Source organism: Pelmatolapia mariae, linkage group LG17, assembly GCF_036321145.2.
Source record: "Pelmatolapia mariae isolate MD_Pm_ZW linkage group LG17, Pm_UMD_F_2, whole genome shotgun sequence".
In the NCBI taxonomy this organism is placed as follows: domain Eukaryota; kingdom Metazoa; phylum Chordata; class Actinopteri; order Cichliformes; family Cichlidae; genus Pelmatolapia; species Pelmatolapia mariae.
In genome coordinates this window covers 17,392,037-17,409,152 of record NC_086242.1, presented here as the reverse complement: position 1 = coordinate 17,409,152, position 17,116 = coordinate 17,392,037, and the positions used below count along the sequence as shown (strand labels likewise).

The 17,116-nt window shown below is 41.7% G+C and overlaps 1 protein-coding gene across 1 annotated transcript; it reads right to left on the bottom strand.

Annotated features, from left to right (window-relative positions):
• Positions 1 to 5,366: 5,366 nt before the first annotated feature.
• Positions 5,367 to 16,087, bottom strand: itfg2 (integrin alpha FG-GAP repeat containing 2). Its single transcript, XM_063460441.1, has 12 exons — positions 15,894 to 16,087; positions 14,773 to 14,868; positions 14,657 to 14,698; positions 14,392 to 14,569; positions 14,176 to 14,315; positions 12,756 to 12,904; positions 12,576 to 12,670; positions 12,136 to 12,189; positions 11,819 to 11,910; positions 10,863 to 10,980; positions 9,144 to 9,317; positions 5,367 to 5,517 (listed from the first exon to the last, which is right to left on the bottom strand). The coding sequence occupies exons 1-12, from the start codon at positions 15,987 to 15,989 to the stop codon at positions 5,450 to 5,452; spliced, it is 1,302 nt and encodes a 433-aa protein (XP_063316511.1). The 5' UTR covers positions 15,990 to 16,087; the 3' UTR covers positions 5,367 to 5,449.
• Positions 16,088 to 17,116: the final 1,029 nt, after the last annotated feature.

The following is a 17,116-nucleotide window of genomic DNA, read 5'->3' as shown; positions in this document are numbered from 1 at the left end:
ATTTCTCTCTCCAACAACATAGGTTACAATTATATTAGCATGACCAATTATGCAAATTAGGTGATGACGTCATTTAGCGACTTTTAGGACAACCAATAGCGATTTTCCTTACTGAGGAGTTGGCAACACTGAAAATAATTAATCATATTGGCAAAATGAATGAAGCAGTAATTATGACAATCAACTGTTCATTTGAGTAGATTTTTAATCAAAAATGCCAAACACATACCACCTGAAACTCGTGAAAAAGGGAGGATCTGCTGAATACCTTTAAATGAAAGTAATTTCATGTAAATAACCAGCAGTTGCAGCTCTGTCCAGCTTTCAGAGAATATTTGCCTATAAATGAGCAAAATTTGTAGTAAACTGTGGTTATTTTTAGCAGGAATTGGTCTCCATCAGCGGAGTTGACCTTGTGGGAACAGAGACAGCACATCAACATCTCCTGCCCTGATTTGTGGGTGTTCTTACTTTCTCACAGGAACAAGAGGCTGTCCGAGCACCAGCAGTCGTATATATTTACAGATCTGACAGCGGCTGCCTGACGACTCTGTGACCTGACGCTAAAGGCTGTGGAGGGAGGGAGGGAGGATTCAGAATGTGCTTTGCGCCAGGCTGGACTGTCGGGTTGTGTTCAGCTCACTGTGGAGGCTTTTCTTCATGCTGAACAGCTATATTTCTTTTAGCAGATTAAGCTTTCAAGGCATTAGAAAGGAAGTTTTTTTAAGTGCCTTTAAAAGTTAGATTAAGTTCTTATAAATATTATACATTCAGCTCATCAAAATTTTCTTTAAAAAAAAATCCCAAGCATAAAATCTTGAGTTTAATTTTTAATCATGCATGACGAATTTTAGTTCACTTGTTCAACTGCTTGTTATCTAAAAAATCAAATCAGCCAATCACATGGCAGCAATTCATGTAAACATGGTTGAGACGACCCGCTGAAGTCCAAACTGAGTCCAGACTTGGGAAATAGCTGTTTAACTGACTTTGAATGTGGCATGGCTGTTGGTCTGAGTATTTCAGAAGCAGCTGATCTGCTGGGATTATCGCACACAACCATCTCTGTGGTTTGCAGAGAATAGTCCAAAAAAGATAAAAACATCCAGTGAGTGGCAGCTGAAAATGTCCAGGAATGGCCAGAGCTGAGAGTAAGGCAACAGCAATTCAAATAATCACTTGTTACAACCAAGGTATGCAGAAGAGCATGTCTGAATGCACAGCCTTCAGGTAGATGGGATAGAGCGGCATGCTATGGCATGCCAGCTTCTATAGACCGAATCCTTATGATGGGTTTAAGAGTCAATTAAATGTGTCAGAGCAGAGGTCAGTCATGGGCATTATAGTCACAGCATATACTGTATGCTCACATCTCAATGATTTTAGCCTGTGATCTCCCAAAACAAGTCATGTCTCACAGTGGAGGTGTCAAATATTTTAAAAAGCCAGCATTTAGGGTTTATAACAGTAATAATATAAATCTCCACATTAATGACCTTAAAATGCGTAATAAAAATATATTTTTTAAAATGAACAAAACATAAATAAATTTAGCATACATTTTTTAAAGATTAAAATCTTCATAGTAACTATATGATATTTAAAAATCAGTCATACGGACATAATGTAAACCACACTTCTCAGTGAGATGAGGGTTAAAACAGTCATCTGATGAAAACAGTTACTCAAAAAAATCCTAAACCTGAACATTTTTTTCCTCTAATAATCCTCAAAGGTGAACTGGATTCACATTAATAAAAAGCCAGATTGCAATTTTCTATGTGAAATGTGTTCAAGCGATAACATTCAGGGACACGAAGACAACACTGCTCACATTGTTCCACACTATATAACAACAAAATCCCTACATGAGATACCCCCGGTGGCCTATCAACAATTTCCTGCTAAACAAAACAAACTAGGCTTCAACTCGACTAAGTCCATGAAATGATGTGGCTAAAATAGCTGCAGATAAATCCATATATACACACAGGAGGTCAGAGACATCATGGCAAGGCTATTAGCCCTGCATGGTCATGTCACAGGGTCAGATGTCTGAGATGTGTTTTACGTCCAGCTTGCCTGCTAGGGGAAAATATCAGAGCAAAAGTCACGGCCGAGCACAGGAATCATTGCTGGAAAGCAGGCAGGGCTCTGTATGCTAAACAGGCTGACATTTTGCCTGGGAAATCCGAATGGAAACAGGAGTCCCATACTCTGTTTCAACACAAACCAACCAGCTTAAATCCATGCTTATCTGATGGGATACATAAATACAACAGCATAACAAATGAGCTGGGCCCTGCTTGACCTTTGATGGTCATAAAGATGAGGCAGTGTGAACTTACTGGACTCATTTAAAAGACCAGGCTGTAACTGAACCAAGGACTGTGATATGACTGCAACTGCTGCAATTATCTTTACAGCTGGGGTTAACTTAATAATGACTCATCTACTGACACAGCTATCAGCATACATTTTGGCCACTTGCCCTTTTCATGACGTACAAACTGATGAGGTAAATATAGTTAAGTACATTTAAAAGATACCAATCGTAACATGAGGTACTTTTAGGATTCAGAACTACTGTGATGTAGATAACACAAAATATTTGCAATTTAAAGTAAAAGTTTTTAGGAAATAGTCCCCTGAACAGCCCTATTTTGGTAGTGGATATGGTTGTGGTTAAAAGTTAATGTAAACTCATTGTGGGCATGGATGCCGTGGTAATTTAGGGCTTTTAATGATTTTTTTAAACTGTTCTTTTCCAGGGTGAAATGATTTGTACAGCATCTTTAATGACATTAAAAACTGCATCATCTACGTCCACATTTTATAGCCTTTTGATGTTCTTCTATCAAACCCAGCATTATTATTAACTTTTAACCAGGAAGTCCCGGCCAAGAGAGACCTGGCCAAGGTCAGAAAAAAAGTTTTTCTTAGAGTAAAGAAAAAACAAGATGTGAAATGCAGTCTCTGTAGTAGTACAAGTCTGCTCTTGTACTACAAAGGGAATTTAAATAACTTCATCTGCATGAAGATGCTTCTATAAAAACAGAAAATAAAACACGTCCTAAAAGGGAGCCCTGTGGGACACCTTTAATTTTCCCAGCAAAATCATAATTACGACCCCTGCACTTCATTACTCATCCAAGTGACTACTTCAATCTCAGCTGAATACAGGTTTCTGCATCCTTGTAAATTGTACAACTCCATTTCTAATGGTGGTGTCTAAATAATTTACATTATATTTATTTACCTTTAAGCTATCAAATAGAGATGCAGCACAAAAACAATTTGCTTGTCATCCATCACTTTGTTGCTTGTGGATAGTCTTGGTTGTGATTTTGTAAGATAATCCTCTGATATAAGTACCACACACTTTGCATTGCTAACAGTTATTTTGCCTATACTCACTACAATTTTATGAAACTGATTGTCATCCCATCAGTGTATTAAGATTAATGAACTTTAATCTTACTCCAAGATGCCTTGCTTTGTGGTCATTTTCAGGTTCACCAACAACCCAGTGACACGTTTTGACTTCCTGAAACATTTCTCCTCCTCTATTCAGCCTGGAAGTCAGCAAATTTGTGCAAGAGTCTGCTGCTCTGCTTTCAAACTCACACACAATGTGGAAATAGCAGTCCTTATCAGTAATTAGCTGGAAAAAATCTGGGAACCCATGCACTCAGACTCTCATTCTAGTAGAGCCAATAGATATATACACAACTGGTCAACAGCAATCAAGCTACATTTAAGAGCTAGCATTGTTTGGTTAGTGTTGAAATCCTTATTCCCATCAACTGTGAGCTAACAGCTCCTCTGGGGCAGGCGCTAAGTGAGGCTGCTGCATTAGTGGTTTTATCATTGATTTGTTGGTTCGCTGATGCAGAAGAGGTGTTTGTTTCCAGTAATCCAGATTAGAGCAAACAAAGCCTCTGTAAACTGTCATATCCATGGTTTACCATCGTCAACCTCTTTGGGCTTAGTGCTACTATTACCTAAAGAAATGATGGCAAAATTATCCATCTTCTTGATCACTCGTCCCATTTAGGGTTGCAGCTAAACTGAAGAGGTGGGATTCACCGAGGACTGGTCACTTGGCTGACAGAGAAACAGACAACCACACTCTCATCTCCACAGAGTTGTCATGTCTCCAGACCAAAGGAGGAAAACAACTAAAGTATAGAATATTAATTTTACTGCAGTAAGACTTGCTTCTGCAGACAATTTAATTTTTTTTAAATGTAAAAAAAAAAAAAAAAGTTCAATTCCATTCAGCATCTTTGGGATCGACTAAAATCTTAGTAAAGCCCACAAAGAAAACATCATCCTACAAACAATTAGAGAACAGATTATGCATTTCTGTGTCCCACATTGCTATAATTGCCTACAAACTTGCCACCAGAATGATCCACTGGGCTGTTTTGCACTTATTCTCCTTTATATGCGTGATCATTTCTTTTCCTTTTTAAAAAAATAAACATTTTTTCAAATTTTATTTTTAAAATGTAAAATATCTTTCACCTCATCAACTTTTTCCACTGAGGGAGAACATATAAGGAGTTTTATCTTTAGCTGAAGCTAATGCAGACAATCACGTGATTAAGAGTGGATTAAGAAGAAATTATAACTGCTGGATTTTTCTTAGATGGGACGCAAACAAAACAAGACTAAGAAAAAGAGTTCATGGACTTGGTCCTCAAAGGAAAGCCTTCTTTTTGCAGGTCTCTAAAGGGCAGGAGAGATAAGAGGCTACCAGGACACCTGAGCCACATGCTCATCTTATTAATATTGCATGGGAAAGACAGAGGCAGTCGACACAGGTGGTAATAGGATCCTCCCATTGGGAACAGTGGGAGATTCCCCCAGTCCTTCCCATCATCACTTCAACACTACTCACTCACTGCTAGTCAAATGTCCTCATGAAGTAATCGTGTTATGCATAATCAGAAGCGCTTCATGTCTGAGATGATACACTGGATAGGAGAATTTTCTCAGACACTACAGGAAATGAATAATAGGAAGGCACTGCTGTTTGACTGGGGAGCTCTTTTCAGCCGCTTGTCACCGCTGACTGACGGCCACATAAAGCTTCTGCTAATCCCCCGCCCTCCCCTCGCTCCCAGATTCACATAGTCACCGGTGAAAACAGCAGGTTAAACAATGCAGCATTTCCCCTGCATTATGTCTCATTGCTTTCATCCTCTGCCCGCCTTGTTAAAAGCAACCTGGGCGGACAGAATACCAATGACAGAGGCAGCATGCAGGTCTGAGATAACAGCCGGCGGCGAGCTGATCAGAAACCCAAACCCCAACATCTATCTGCCAGGAGCGCAAGTAACAAGAGCAGCAGCACGGAAGACGGTCTGTTAGTGTTTATTTACAGAGTATTTACAGTCAGGGGGAAAACAGAGAAGGCAGCGTGGTGATGCATGTCACCAAGCTACGTCTGCACATCCTTGTAGAGAACATCTGCCACCAGGGCTCGCACTGCGGCCGGATCATCAGCATCTGTGGAGGCAAAACACAATGTGACGGTTACCGATGAAACCGGAGTACTGACATGTGACCAGATTAACATGACTTCACAGGAAATGACTCCACAAACGTTCACGGTGCATTCAGGCACGGTCTGATAGGCACCGTGTCAGATTACACAATTACGAAAGCCATACATTATGGCCGTGACTGATGACACGTTGGACATCGACCAATCACAGCTCACAGCCTTTCACAACCTGTTGATGTCATCAGGATTAAACAGAAATTCCCACAAACAAAGGCGCAGATCATATCGACCGTTTCAAGCTCAAATTGAAAAAATATTAGCTTGCAGCCTTTTTGTGGAATTAATAATCAATCATCGTGCACATTACATTCATAATGCAAATATTTTAGTTTATACTCAAGAATATTTGCTTTAAACCTTTAATTTGTGTTATTATTTGGCAGACTTTCAAATATAAACCTACTAATCAAACCAGCACATTATTGTTTTTTGAGACACTAAGATGCTAAATTGCATTTGTTTTCCTAAACAGAAGAATTAGTTTTAGTGGTTGATTATTATTTATTCCTAATTCATTTCTGACTTCTCCGAGAAGTATTACATTTGTTAAGTAGTTTTGTCAAGTAGTTTTGCATTTGGCTAGAGTCAGTGTTACAGCACAGTCTCAAGAGTCTAAACAGTCTTTACAGGGCCATAGAAGGCCTTAACACATCAGCAGGACAGGTAGCTGCTCCTTTGTGCAACGACGAGTAGAATGAGCACTGCCAGAGCTAAAAAATAATCTCCACAAGGCCACAAGTGTGAATGTCTGACCAAACAATCAGTGGGCCCTGTGCTCGCTACCCGGCACCATTGAGCCCGATTGGCATTTGCCATCGAATACCAGAATTGTAAGTATAGATGTAAATATTTGGGAGAACAAGGGGACGAGACTAAGATCTTCTGCACTTTTTAAAATGATCCTTAATATTTTCCAGTGTGTAATGCTTCCAGTATTTCTTTTACACGTAGGATATGAAGGTGAAGTCATAGCATTGAATTTGAGTGCAGGATTTTAAGCTGCAGTGCTCTAAATTTGGTACAAATCATTATTCCAATTGTCCTCTCACATACTTTCTGTGATCTCAATTCCCTCTCTCAGGTCTGTCCCAGTTTAGGATCACTAATCCCACAACACCCACTGAAAATTTACACAGCATGGTTTTAAATGTCAGAGTACTCAACATTTTTAATACAGTTGTTTGCATAGTCTGTTATCGTCTCCAGAAGAAAAAATACCCTTCATATTGAATCCAGGCTGTTAACTGGGGTGAAAGTAGATGCTTTTTCAGCTTTCCCTCCAATGCGATGCACTGCCCTCCAGGCCTCGATTGTGAAAGAAATAGAAATCAGATTTGAAAGAGGTCTTAAGCATCCACTCATTGTATTTATTTCAGGTCACTTATGTTGGTTCCCTGTAGGCCGACGACTTTGTTGTTGGTTGCGCATCATTGAAAAAGTCCTGGAAACGGCCACACCACATCCTAAAAGGAATTTTTAAAAAACCCCAGTGAATCTTTTAGAGACGGCACTGTGCTGAGGTATTCTGTGTGTGACTATCAGACACTATTGTTGGGAACATCTGCCCCTAAATTTCAGAACCTTCTGGGAAACAGCTGCAGATTAAGTGAGTTAATACATCAGTGAGCAGCTATATTTAGTCCTGAACTGCACACTGGATAAATATGACTTTTTGTGGGCACAAACTCCTAATTTCACAGTCAGCCTCCCACCTTCATCTCTACTTTGATGTCAGGTGTGCGCCGCTTACCTTGCACCGCTCAGCAAACATTGCTGACACTTTACAAGCTGATGTTTGAACTCCTCCGTCACAAATTTGAAAATGACCACGTAGGAGCAGCTGATTTAGAAACCTTCCCCTCTTTGTGATGGAGAACTGGCAAACTCATAATCAGCGCTTGGCTAAAGGGAGCTTATTAAGGTGAAAAAGCAGCAGGGGAGCGCCTCAGAGCTGCTGCTGACATTTCAAGGAGGTCAGGGTGAGGCAGCTAAAACCATCGACACCTACAGAACAGTTTACCTTCTGTCCTTCTTCACTTTTTATTGTGTAGTTTATTTAAACTACTGGAAATTGTAGATGGCAGATGGACAGCAATGGTTAAAGGCACATTTTTACACTAATAATGTGTCCTTCCTTCTTCATTCTTCACATCACACATTTTCCACAGTGGGTTTGGCAACAAGCCTGTGAAATCACAGTCAAAAGAAAGACCACAGGCCCAGAGGCTGAATTATTAACACAGGCAGCAGGAAGCACTGCTAACAAAACCAGCAGCACTGATAAAAAATAAAATGGAACGTGCGTTTTCACCTGCAGTCGTGACACTGCAGTAAAGCTCTTACAGAGATTTCTGACGTGAAGCTTTTGACAGGTTGGTCATCCATGCAGACCAACAAGCATGAGCTCGTCTGTGATTTAATCACTTCCCTCCTCCCTCACATGAAGCTCAGAGACTAGATTTATGTTCTAATAGCAAAAGGCCTTTGACAAAGGAAATTAACAGGAAATAAATAACCACTGTGTGCATCCACAAATGATTAACCTGAATCGAGTTAAGCATCACATTTGGCAGGAGGACGACATGGAAATGCACAAAGACCCTTTTTCAGAAAAGGGGGAGGATCATCTGTGGGCTCTTGGAGTCCACCGCTCTAAAAATACTTGAGTCTTTTCAGCTTGGAGGACTCAGAGCGTGTGTTTACATTCGGATGTAGAGAGAAGAGTTTCTCCTATATCCCGAGCGGGTAAAAATGAGAAGGTTGATACTCTCTCTGATGTATCGGCTGAATATAAAGTTGCCACCAGCAGCTGCTTAGCATGAAGTCCTGTTCTGACCCCTCGCAGCGAGGTTAGAGTGGAAGAGTCTCTGAGCTTGAAGGCAACACAACAGATAAGGAAGACGACTGGAAGCGCAAGCAGGACCACAGTCATTTACTTCTCCCCAAATTTACAGTGTTTTGCACCGTGACTGTGTACTCTGCACCAACTTGAGGCCTCTAATGAAGAACACTGGGCAGAAAAAAACTCAGATGCATACATCGCAGCAACACGCAGTTCATTTTAACCACATACGCTGTAGATGGTAACTGTTCTTTAATTTCAGCTATATTTACATGTAAAGCGAGCAGTCAGAGGGAAAGGCTGGGTAATAAACAACCAGTTTTTATAATACAGCCAGAAGCAGCTAAAGTGTGTGCCTGCAGGAGGAGAGCATAAACTGACACTAGGGGGCGGTAATGACAGCTACGTGTAGAAAAAGCCACAAGACTTCAATTAACACTCAATTAATACCAAACGTTACATCTAACCAGTTTACAATATCCTAGTTATATTTGTTTGGTGATCAATAGGAATTCTTGCAGAGACTGTGCTGCAAACTGTTTCTTTAAAGAAGAGTAAGAACTTGCTGGCAGGGCCTTGTTAGTTGTAAAGTCTGTCATGGTGGGGTCATTTTCTTCCTTCCTCCTCATCAGTATTCAAGATCAGAGCCCCAGTTGGGCTCTTATTCACCCTCAAACTGAGGAGGTGTGTGCTTGACTCCGAACGCTGAGCTGCCGACGTACTTACCGACTCCCAGCATCTTCAGGTGGCTTTTAAAGCCGGGCTTTTCCTCCAGCACTCGCAGCAGGTTGGTGGACTCCATGCGCTCCAGCTCCACCTTCCAGTAGATGTAGATTTTGTGGTTGAAGCTGACATAGACGAGGCAGGGGCCGTTTTTGCCCTCCTTACACGTGTACTGACCTGCAACCAGAGAAAACCTGACAATCTTACACACAGTTTTCACTCAACAGGTGGTGGCGGTGATATGAGGGACCGTGCTATGTGAATACAAATAAATAGATCAGCAATCCTCCGCTGCCGGGCTACTGTAGCCTCCACACAACAAGTCTGATCTGTCTGAGGAGCTGAGAGCAGAGGGGAGTGAGGCCTGAACACCTCGTTTACACTCAGCAGGTGGAAAGCAGCAAACATGGCTGGAATCAGAGATCTCAGGAGTCTTTTGTCTCTTTCTTTAATCCACTTAAAGCCGCACATGTCACATTAGGCGCCTCAGATTAACTGTCCAAACACTGCAGAGAGATCTGACAGCACAGATAAGAAAGACAGAGAGAGGAGAGGAGGAAGAGCTCAAAGCAAGGCGAGGCTAAAGTTCTATGCTGCCATCTGGTGGTGCAAGTTTGAAATTCCACCTTTGTTTGAGGTTACAAACGCCTGGACTAAGGTAAGAAATCAGGTTGTAGAGAGCACGAAAACTGCAGTGAGGCCACGGGAGTGAAAATATATGAAAAATCCAGAGGATTTCCAGATCTTGTTTGAATTGTAAGTGTATTAAATATCATTGTTGCTTAGCTACAAAAATGATTTTCCACTAACCTGCAAAATGTAATGTAACATGTGGGAAAGCTGAGATATACTGATGACAATGCACTCATTTTCTAAAGGGTTCAGTCATTTAATTTGAGAACCTTCAGTTTTCTGGTTATTTTTAGGGGTGTGGGGTAAAGAGCTGTCCTTCACCTGGGCTCACGGTTTTAGCTTGTTATCTTAGCTTGTTGTTATCTTGGCTCTGGCCCAGTATGCACATGTTTGTGGCCCATGAACTAAAAGGAGTTTGAAGTTCGAGCCTGAGAGGAGTTGTAGCTGAGGTGTTGTCAAACATTTAGGTGCCTTAACCTCAAATCCAGAAGTGTAAAGCAGATTATTTCCTGCTGAGAGAGGAAAACAGTGGAAAATATTCCAAACACCTTCTCCCCAAACAGTCAGAACCTCATGTGAAAAATGGTTTCATCTGTATTAATCTGGAGCTGTGTGGACAGCCTGAGGGAAATATCTGTGTCTTCAGCTGCTGAAAGGCTCAGAGACACATTAAGCAGAATCAACAGATTTATGGATGTTCAGCAACTCCGCTAATCCAGAGGATTAGAAGACTCCGGGTGGATTTACCTGCAAACATGTGTAAACAATTTATAGAGCACAGATCTGAGCGTACACATGTCTGTTTGTTATTTATTCCCTTTGCCTTAAGCTCACCATCAATACTGAGCTGATGTGTGAGTTAACGTGAAAACCAAAAACGCCCCAGTGGCTTGTTTTTAAGTGTGTCACATTCAACAGTGAGCTGAAACTCGCATTATAAGTTGGACAAAGCTGCAGATTTAGATCTACTGTTGGAAAGTTCCGAGTGGCGCGTCGTTGCATTAGCCGAAAACTTGACGAGTGTCGTGACCGTCACAGAAAAATGACGGCGGAGCAAAAACAAGGAGGAGGTGGTGCGATGTCCCTCACCTGCACAGAAGGCGTTGACGTTCTCGTCGAACTGGAACCTCACCACGGTCCGATTATGGTCGATGATGTAGGTTTGACCGTCCCAAGCGCACGCCACCACCTCCTCTCTGCCGTCCCCCTGGAAGAAGACACAAACACAGGCAAACACACATTTCTGAATTAATTCAGCATGTAATCGAGTAGCCGATGGACAAAAAACAAAACTGGGACTAATTAGACCAGCCCGCATGTGATTTTTAGGTAATTATGGAGGAAATGCCACAAAGTCAATGAAATTCATGCATCTGAAACTTTCAGTGAAGTCCTTAACTCCTTTAGTTTTTAGTATAAGACACTGTGTTATTCCTGAAGAGCAAATAGATGGGGAATGAAAAGTACTTCCAGATCTGTGTGTTTCCATACATGACCTGTACCTGCTGATGATACACCTGTCAGTCTGTTCATTAGATGAGGAAAATAACCAAACAGGAAACAGTTGTCTGGTAAAAGTTTTTAAGTGAGCAGGGTAAAGGGGAAAAATCTGAATTTGGACGGGTGTTGTTCTTGCTGTGGTGGCTTAATGGAGATCAAACTGGTATAGTATAAACTAAAGTGACTAACATGAAATATCCACGAGTGCCGAGAAGAACAGAGAGATTTTCTCGACAGCAGCTGCATGACTGCAATGTCACGTGTAGCCTACACGGGGGTTTTATTTTGAAAACTGAATGGCTTCTCTGTGCTGTTGTTACGTCTGACTTCCTGCCAGCTTTATCTGCATTTTAAGTTAAATGTTAGTTAAATGAGTCCCATCAGCTCCAACAATTTCTAATAACACACGTAAGAACATTAAAAACAGACGAGTTAGCAAAACATCTGTTTTTCACTGGAAACTAAAAAAACAAAAACAAACCACGGGTTTATATTTGCTAAAAGTTGAAAGCGTCCACGAGTGTCGGCCTGTCGCAGAGACTCACTGTGACGTCGAGCTTCTGCAGGGCAAACAGCTGATGATCCACCTGCACCGACCACAACAACTGCTCCGAACTGTCCATCAGCTTCAGCGTCCCTGTGACACGAGGAGGCAGAAAACAGGTCGGCCTTAAAAATGGTCAAAAATAAATCAACACGGCTAAAAACTGCCGTTGTGTACAGACTGTCATATGCATTTTAGCAAACAAATTAAAAAACTCCTTCTCCTGCTTAACCAGCTTGTTCTAGTTCTAGAAAAGCACAGACTTCTCCACAGAGATGTGGAGATGAGAACTTTAAGTGTTTAAAATTCCCATCCTACCATCTAAAGTACAGAGAGCAAACAGTCCACACGTTGACGACTCTTCCTTGGATCCTGTAAAAAAAACAAAAAACCCAGAATTCTTCTATTAAGATGCATTCAGACATTTTTTTTTGTGAGTTTTTTAAAACAATATCAAACGCACTTTTATATGTTTTTAGTGTCACACCGATCGCAGTATGAGAGGAAATCATTTGCATCATCTGTGTTTCTGCATCTTGAAAAGAGGAGACTTAAAGAAAATAGTACAAGTACAACACACACCTAAAGAAACCCACTGAGACGAGACTCAGCTGCAGTTTAAAAGTGTTTCCAGGTGAGCGACAGGGACCGGGTTTACCTGCAGACACCTGCTGTCCCCACATTATTTACCTCATCAGCGACCCAGTAAACAAGCGTAGGTGCGAGTGTAAAACGAGCCGGCTGGTAAGAGCGTCTACCTTTGCTAATGCTGCCGATGAGGTGAGTGGAAACGTTCTTGTTGTGTATCCGCCCGGTGGTCAGATGGAGAACTACGTCTCTGGAGGGCCCCTCGCTGTGAGGAGGGAAATCACGCTAAATTAATCCAGTCCATCAATCACTTTAACCGACACTCACATTATAATGGAGGAGGCGTCTACCTCCCAGGCGTGGTGGGGGTGTCGTCGCCAGAGTCGGAGGAGTCCTGTTGCGTCCAGGAGCAGAGCAGGATGGCGTAGCCGCAGCCTGGCTGAGACACCATCAGCTCAGGTAACCCCTCTGGACCCGGGTTCACTGACAGACTGTCCACCTGCAGAACAGCCAATACCATGTCACACCCTGATTATTTATTCAGCTAGGTCTCATCTATGGAGGGCGTTGAGTGCCCAAACGCCCTTTTCCATCAGTACCTACTAGGGTCAGCTCACCATGGTTTTATGGCTTTTCTGTTAGGTCATTGCACCTGTACCAGGTACTTTTTTTAGTACCTGCTCAACTGGGGTTCCAAACGATCCAAAAACTGCAAACTGCACTCCACCAATTGGCTGGTCAGTGGGATCACTCGATGAGTAAAGAAGGTGTCTCCTTCACGAAAATCAAAACCGCTGTTTTTGAAACCTGGCAACAGGGGAAACGTTCACAAAAAACAACGATGTGGTCCCCGAGTCTTGACAAAAAGCCACAGACCGAGCAGCAGGTATATCGCTGCCTTGTTGTAGTGTTCATGTTGCACACTATCTATGTCATGGGACGCTCAGACACAATGCTAAAAAGACCCCACACACATTAGGTGGTACTCAATTTTTAATGGAAAATGAGTCGCGTCAAGCCGATCTGAGTGCGCAGTTTGTGTTTGCTTATTGTTTTATGTTAGCGTCTCCTCAGGATTTGTACTGCGCTCATGCTGCTGTCTCACTTAACTGGTTTGTTCTGGTAGGAAGAAGATGACAGACTGTGCAGCCATCGAAACATTCAGTTATTTTGACGTTTTCACAGTGGTAATAGAAAATAATTTCACGTGTACACAGACGAAGGTACTGCTCATTGGGGTGGGCTACGCTAAAATAATTTGGTAAAATGCTACCACCTAGTGGATGTTTTCATTAAAGTTTGCCGAGAAAATATAAAGTAGTTGATTTATAAGGTGCACCTTGCTGGCACCAGACTGCACCCTCTTTTGCGTTCAGAAGCGCTTTAATTCTTTGTGGAACAGATTTAAAAAGGTCCTGGAAGCATTCCTCAGAGATTTTGGTCCATACTGACATGATAACATCACACAGTAGCTGCAGATTTGTTGGCTGCACATCCATGATGCAAATCTCCCTCTGCACCACATCCCAAAGGTGCTCTATTGTACTGAGATCTGATGACAGCCTGTGGAGTACAGAGTACATGAGGAGATGTGTGCACTGTGGTCCAAGGGATAGATCTCATCCGGAACAACACTCGGGTAGGCCGTGGGGTTTAAATGATGCTCAGTTTGTACAAAGGGATCCACAGTGTGCCCAGAAAATACTATATATACATATTATACAAGAAATAATAATTCACATGCTGGTAAGAAACAACACCTGAGCTCACCTGTCCCTCCAGAAGCCATTTCTTCAGCAGAATCAGCTGACCAGGCCCTGCATCAGAGCTGTCAGACGGCTCCTCCCACCGAAAGGCTCGCACCACTCGGTCTGTGTATCCCACCACCAGCTCGCAGCGCCCATCTCCATCTGCAGACACGCACACGCTGCACTCAAAAATCACAAAAATCCACATTTATCACAGAAGAATTTAGCCAGAATTTACCAATATCACTGATGAGGATGACTTTGGTGTTGGCGGGAATGTGCTGGGTGAAGAAGGGCTTCTGGTCATCAGGTGACTGAAACTCGTGCTGGCTGGATGAGTCTGCCTTGCTCGCGGCGGCAGCTGTGAGGTCAAAGAGGTGAAACCAGCCCTCTGCGCCCACGGCAACCACGAAGTTCTGACACACAGAAAAAATAAAAACACGCCATCACATCAAATCCTAAACTTTAAGACAATAAGCAGCTTCTGACTTCTCTGTCCTCACCTTTCCTTTGTTGCACACATCTCCAACAGCAACACAGGTCAGCTGGGAAAGCACAACACACCACATGAGTCACAGATCACATGACACAAAAGGATTTTTCTAGCACCTGCACTGACCATGCCCACGCAGGACCTTGTGATCCAAGGTTTGGAGTCATCGTTCTTGTAAACAAGCAGCTTTCCGTTGGTGTCTCCTACGACCAGCTCGTTCAGCTGCAGAGAAGGGAGACAGCCGTGTTAGTGGAGCAGTTGAACAATCAGGTAACGCAGGTCATAAAAACATAGTTTTACTCTTCTTGATCAAGACAAATTCTAAAATGAGAAACTAAAAAGTCATTAATTGTGAGACAAAACATCATTACATTTTGCTAGGAAAATGGGGAATAGATGTGTTTGTGTTTGGAATCACTGTCATGCTGATAAACAGAGCCACTGCCAATCACATGTTTTCCAGGTAATTTGGCACACCTCAGCAATGGTGGATCAAAATGTGACTTCTCTGGCACGACACTGGCTGAAACCCAGCCCACACCACGACTGTGCCTCCACTGTGTTTCACAGATGGCTGAAGACACTCACTGTTGTACCTCTTTCCTGACCTCCATATAAGCCGAAGATGATTTAAACCAAGAATTTTCAAATTTGGATTTACCACTCCATCAGACCTGTGCACTGATTTTCAGTCCAGTTCTAGTGTAATGTAGCATACCTCAGACTGACAGCCACCTGACTCTTCATCAGCTGTAGACAGTTTTTGTTTTTTTAAGGACGCAATGCTTTAAGTCTAATTTAAATTTAAAACGGGATCTTTGCTAAGTTGTAAGTCATGTGCAGACACAGCACTGATTCATCCCTTTATTGTGGTGCCTTTTTTTAAATTGTTTTTTCAGTCAGGTAAAAATGAAAAAGATCAGGAAGCAAACAGCACTCAACTGAAAATAAGTTTAAAAAGCAGCCAGTGTCCGAACAACCCAGGAGAACTTGAAAAAATTACCAGAATCTTTTTAAGTTCTTCCTCTTTGGAAGCAAGACGGAGAAAGAAATGAGCGGCGACTGAAGACATATTATAATAAGAACAGACTGCAAAAAGTCTAGTTATCAAACCATACATAAATATATTACTAAATATATTTAGGATTTAATTTAAACATTTAAAAGTCTGCATTCAAGAGGTCTGAGAAGACAAAACAAAGATTAACGATAACAATAATAAACAAAAGTTAGCTTAGCTTCCGTACCGAATCGTTGTCTGCGTCTCCCAGACAGATGGCGTGAGGAAACAGAGTCCCTGTGAAGTCTAAGCTAACCCGGTGAACATAGTTCAGAGAGCGCATAGCTGATAGTCTTTGTATTCCCTTTACGGCCGCTGATTTACCGATAAACTACTCTGGCTACCTCATTCACGCGCTCACCGCCTCCTCCTAGTAAACAAAACCACGTGACCTAATATCTACGGGATCGTAGCAGAGACATAAAAGGTGATCCGCAAACCAAAGCACTGATCTGCCTGGACGTGTTCCTGTTTCCACATATATATTTTATTATTAGTAGTAAAAACCTGTACGCACATGTGTATGTTTGTAGAAAGAGAGCTTTTAAAACTGAGATAGTTTAAGTTTGTCCGTTAATACGCTGTGAAATACTGACACCTGGCGGTCAATGTGCGTAAGTACATGCTTTCAAATAGTTTGATTTTCGCTCTTGCCTCTGTTCTTTGTCTTTGCTGAGCCCCCCTAACAGCAAAGAAAATTACATTATGTACCCAGACCATGCACTTGATGACTGTTTGAATCTTCCCCAAGTTGGTGAAAAAACAAAGTAAATCTCATCGTTATCTTATTAATTTAAACATTTTGCAAACAAACACGATATTAATTCATATTAAAGCGTGAAAAGCACGAAAACGGACACTCAAAGTGAAGAAAACTAGCTTATAGCTTAAATTAGCTTATAAAAATAAGCTAAAATTAGAAAAAAAGTTATTTAAACTTGCAGATGTTCTTAGATCATAGTGCACATATTATTTATTAATGCAGTTTGCACTTCTATCTTACACAGTGTCAGTCCTTTTAACTAAATTCGGGTTTGTTTGTTTTTATTTTAACAGTGTTGCTTATTTAACACAACAATTTCTCTTGTGGAATCTATCTATCAATCTGAAAAAGGGGAGGATGGGAGGATTGACTTCTCGGTGATAACGTCCACTGCTGTCCTCTAGAGGGCGCCCGTCAATTACAACTTTACCTGTAAAGCAATAAACGACGCAGGCGTGAGGGAGTTAAATCAGTGTGAAGCCAAACATTCTAGAAGAGAAGAGAAGCTCCACTGCAGAAGAGTTATTTTTAACTTTGTCAGCCATAATTATAATTCAGTGTAAAAAAAACAACCAAACAAAAAACAAGACGTAAATAATGATACTATGATAAATTACATTTATTTTTGTAGAGCTTAAGTGTTTATC

Coding starts and splice junctions, on each gene's coding strand:
- itfg2 (XM_063460441.1), bottom strand. CDS start 15,989: ATGCGCTCTCTGAACTATGTTCACCGGGTTAGCTTAGACTTCACAGGG. Junction 10,981..11,818: donor TGCAGAAGCTCGACGTCACA/GTGAGTCTCTGC, acceptor GTCTTCTTCCAG/GGGGACGGCAGAGAGGAGGT. Junction 5,518..9,143: donor CCTGAAGATGCTGGGAGTCG/GTAAGTACGTCG, acceptor TTGCCTCCACAG/ATGCTGATGATCCGGCCGCA.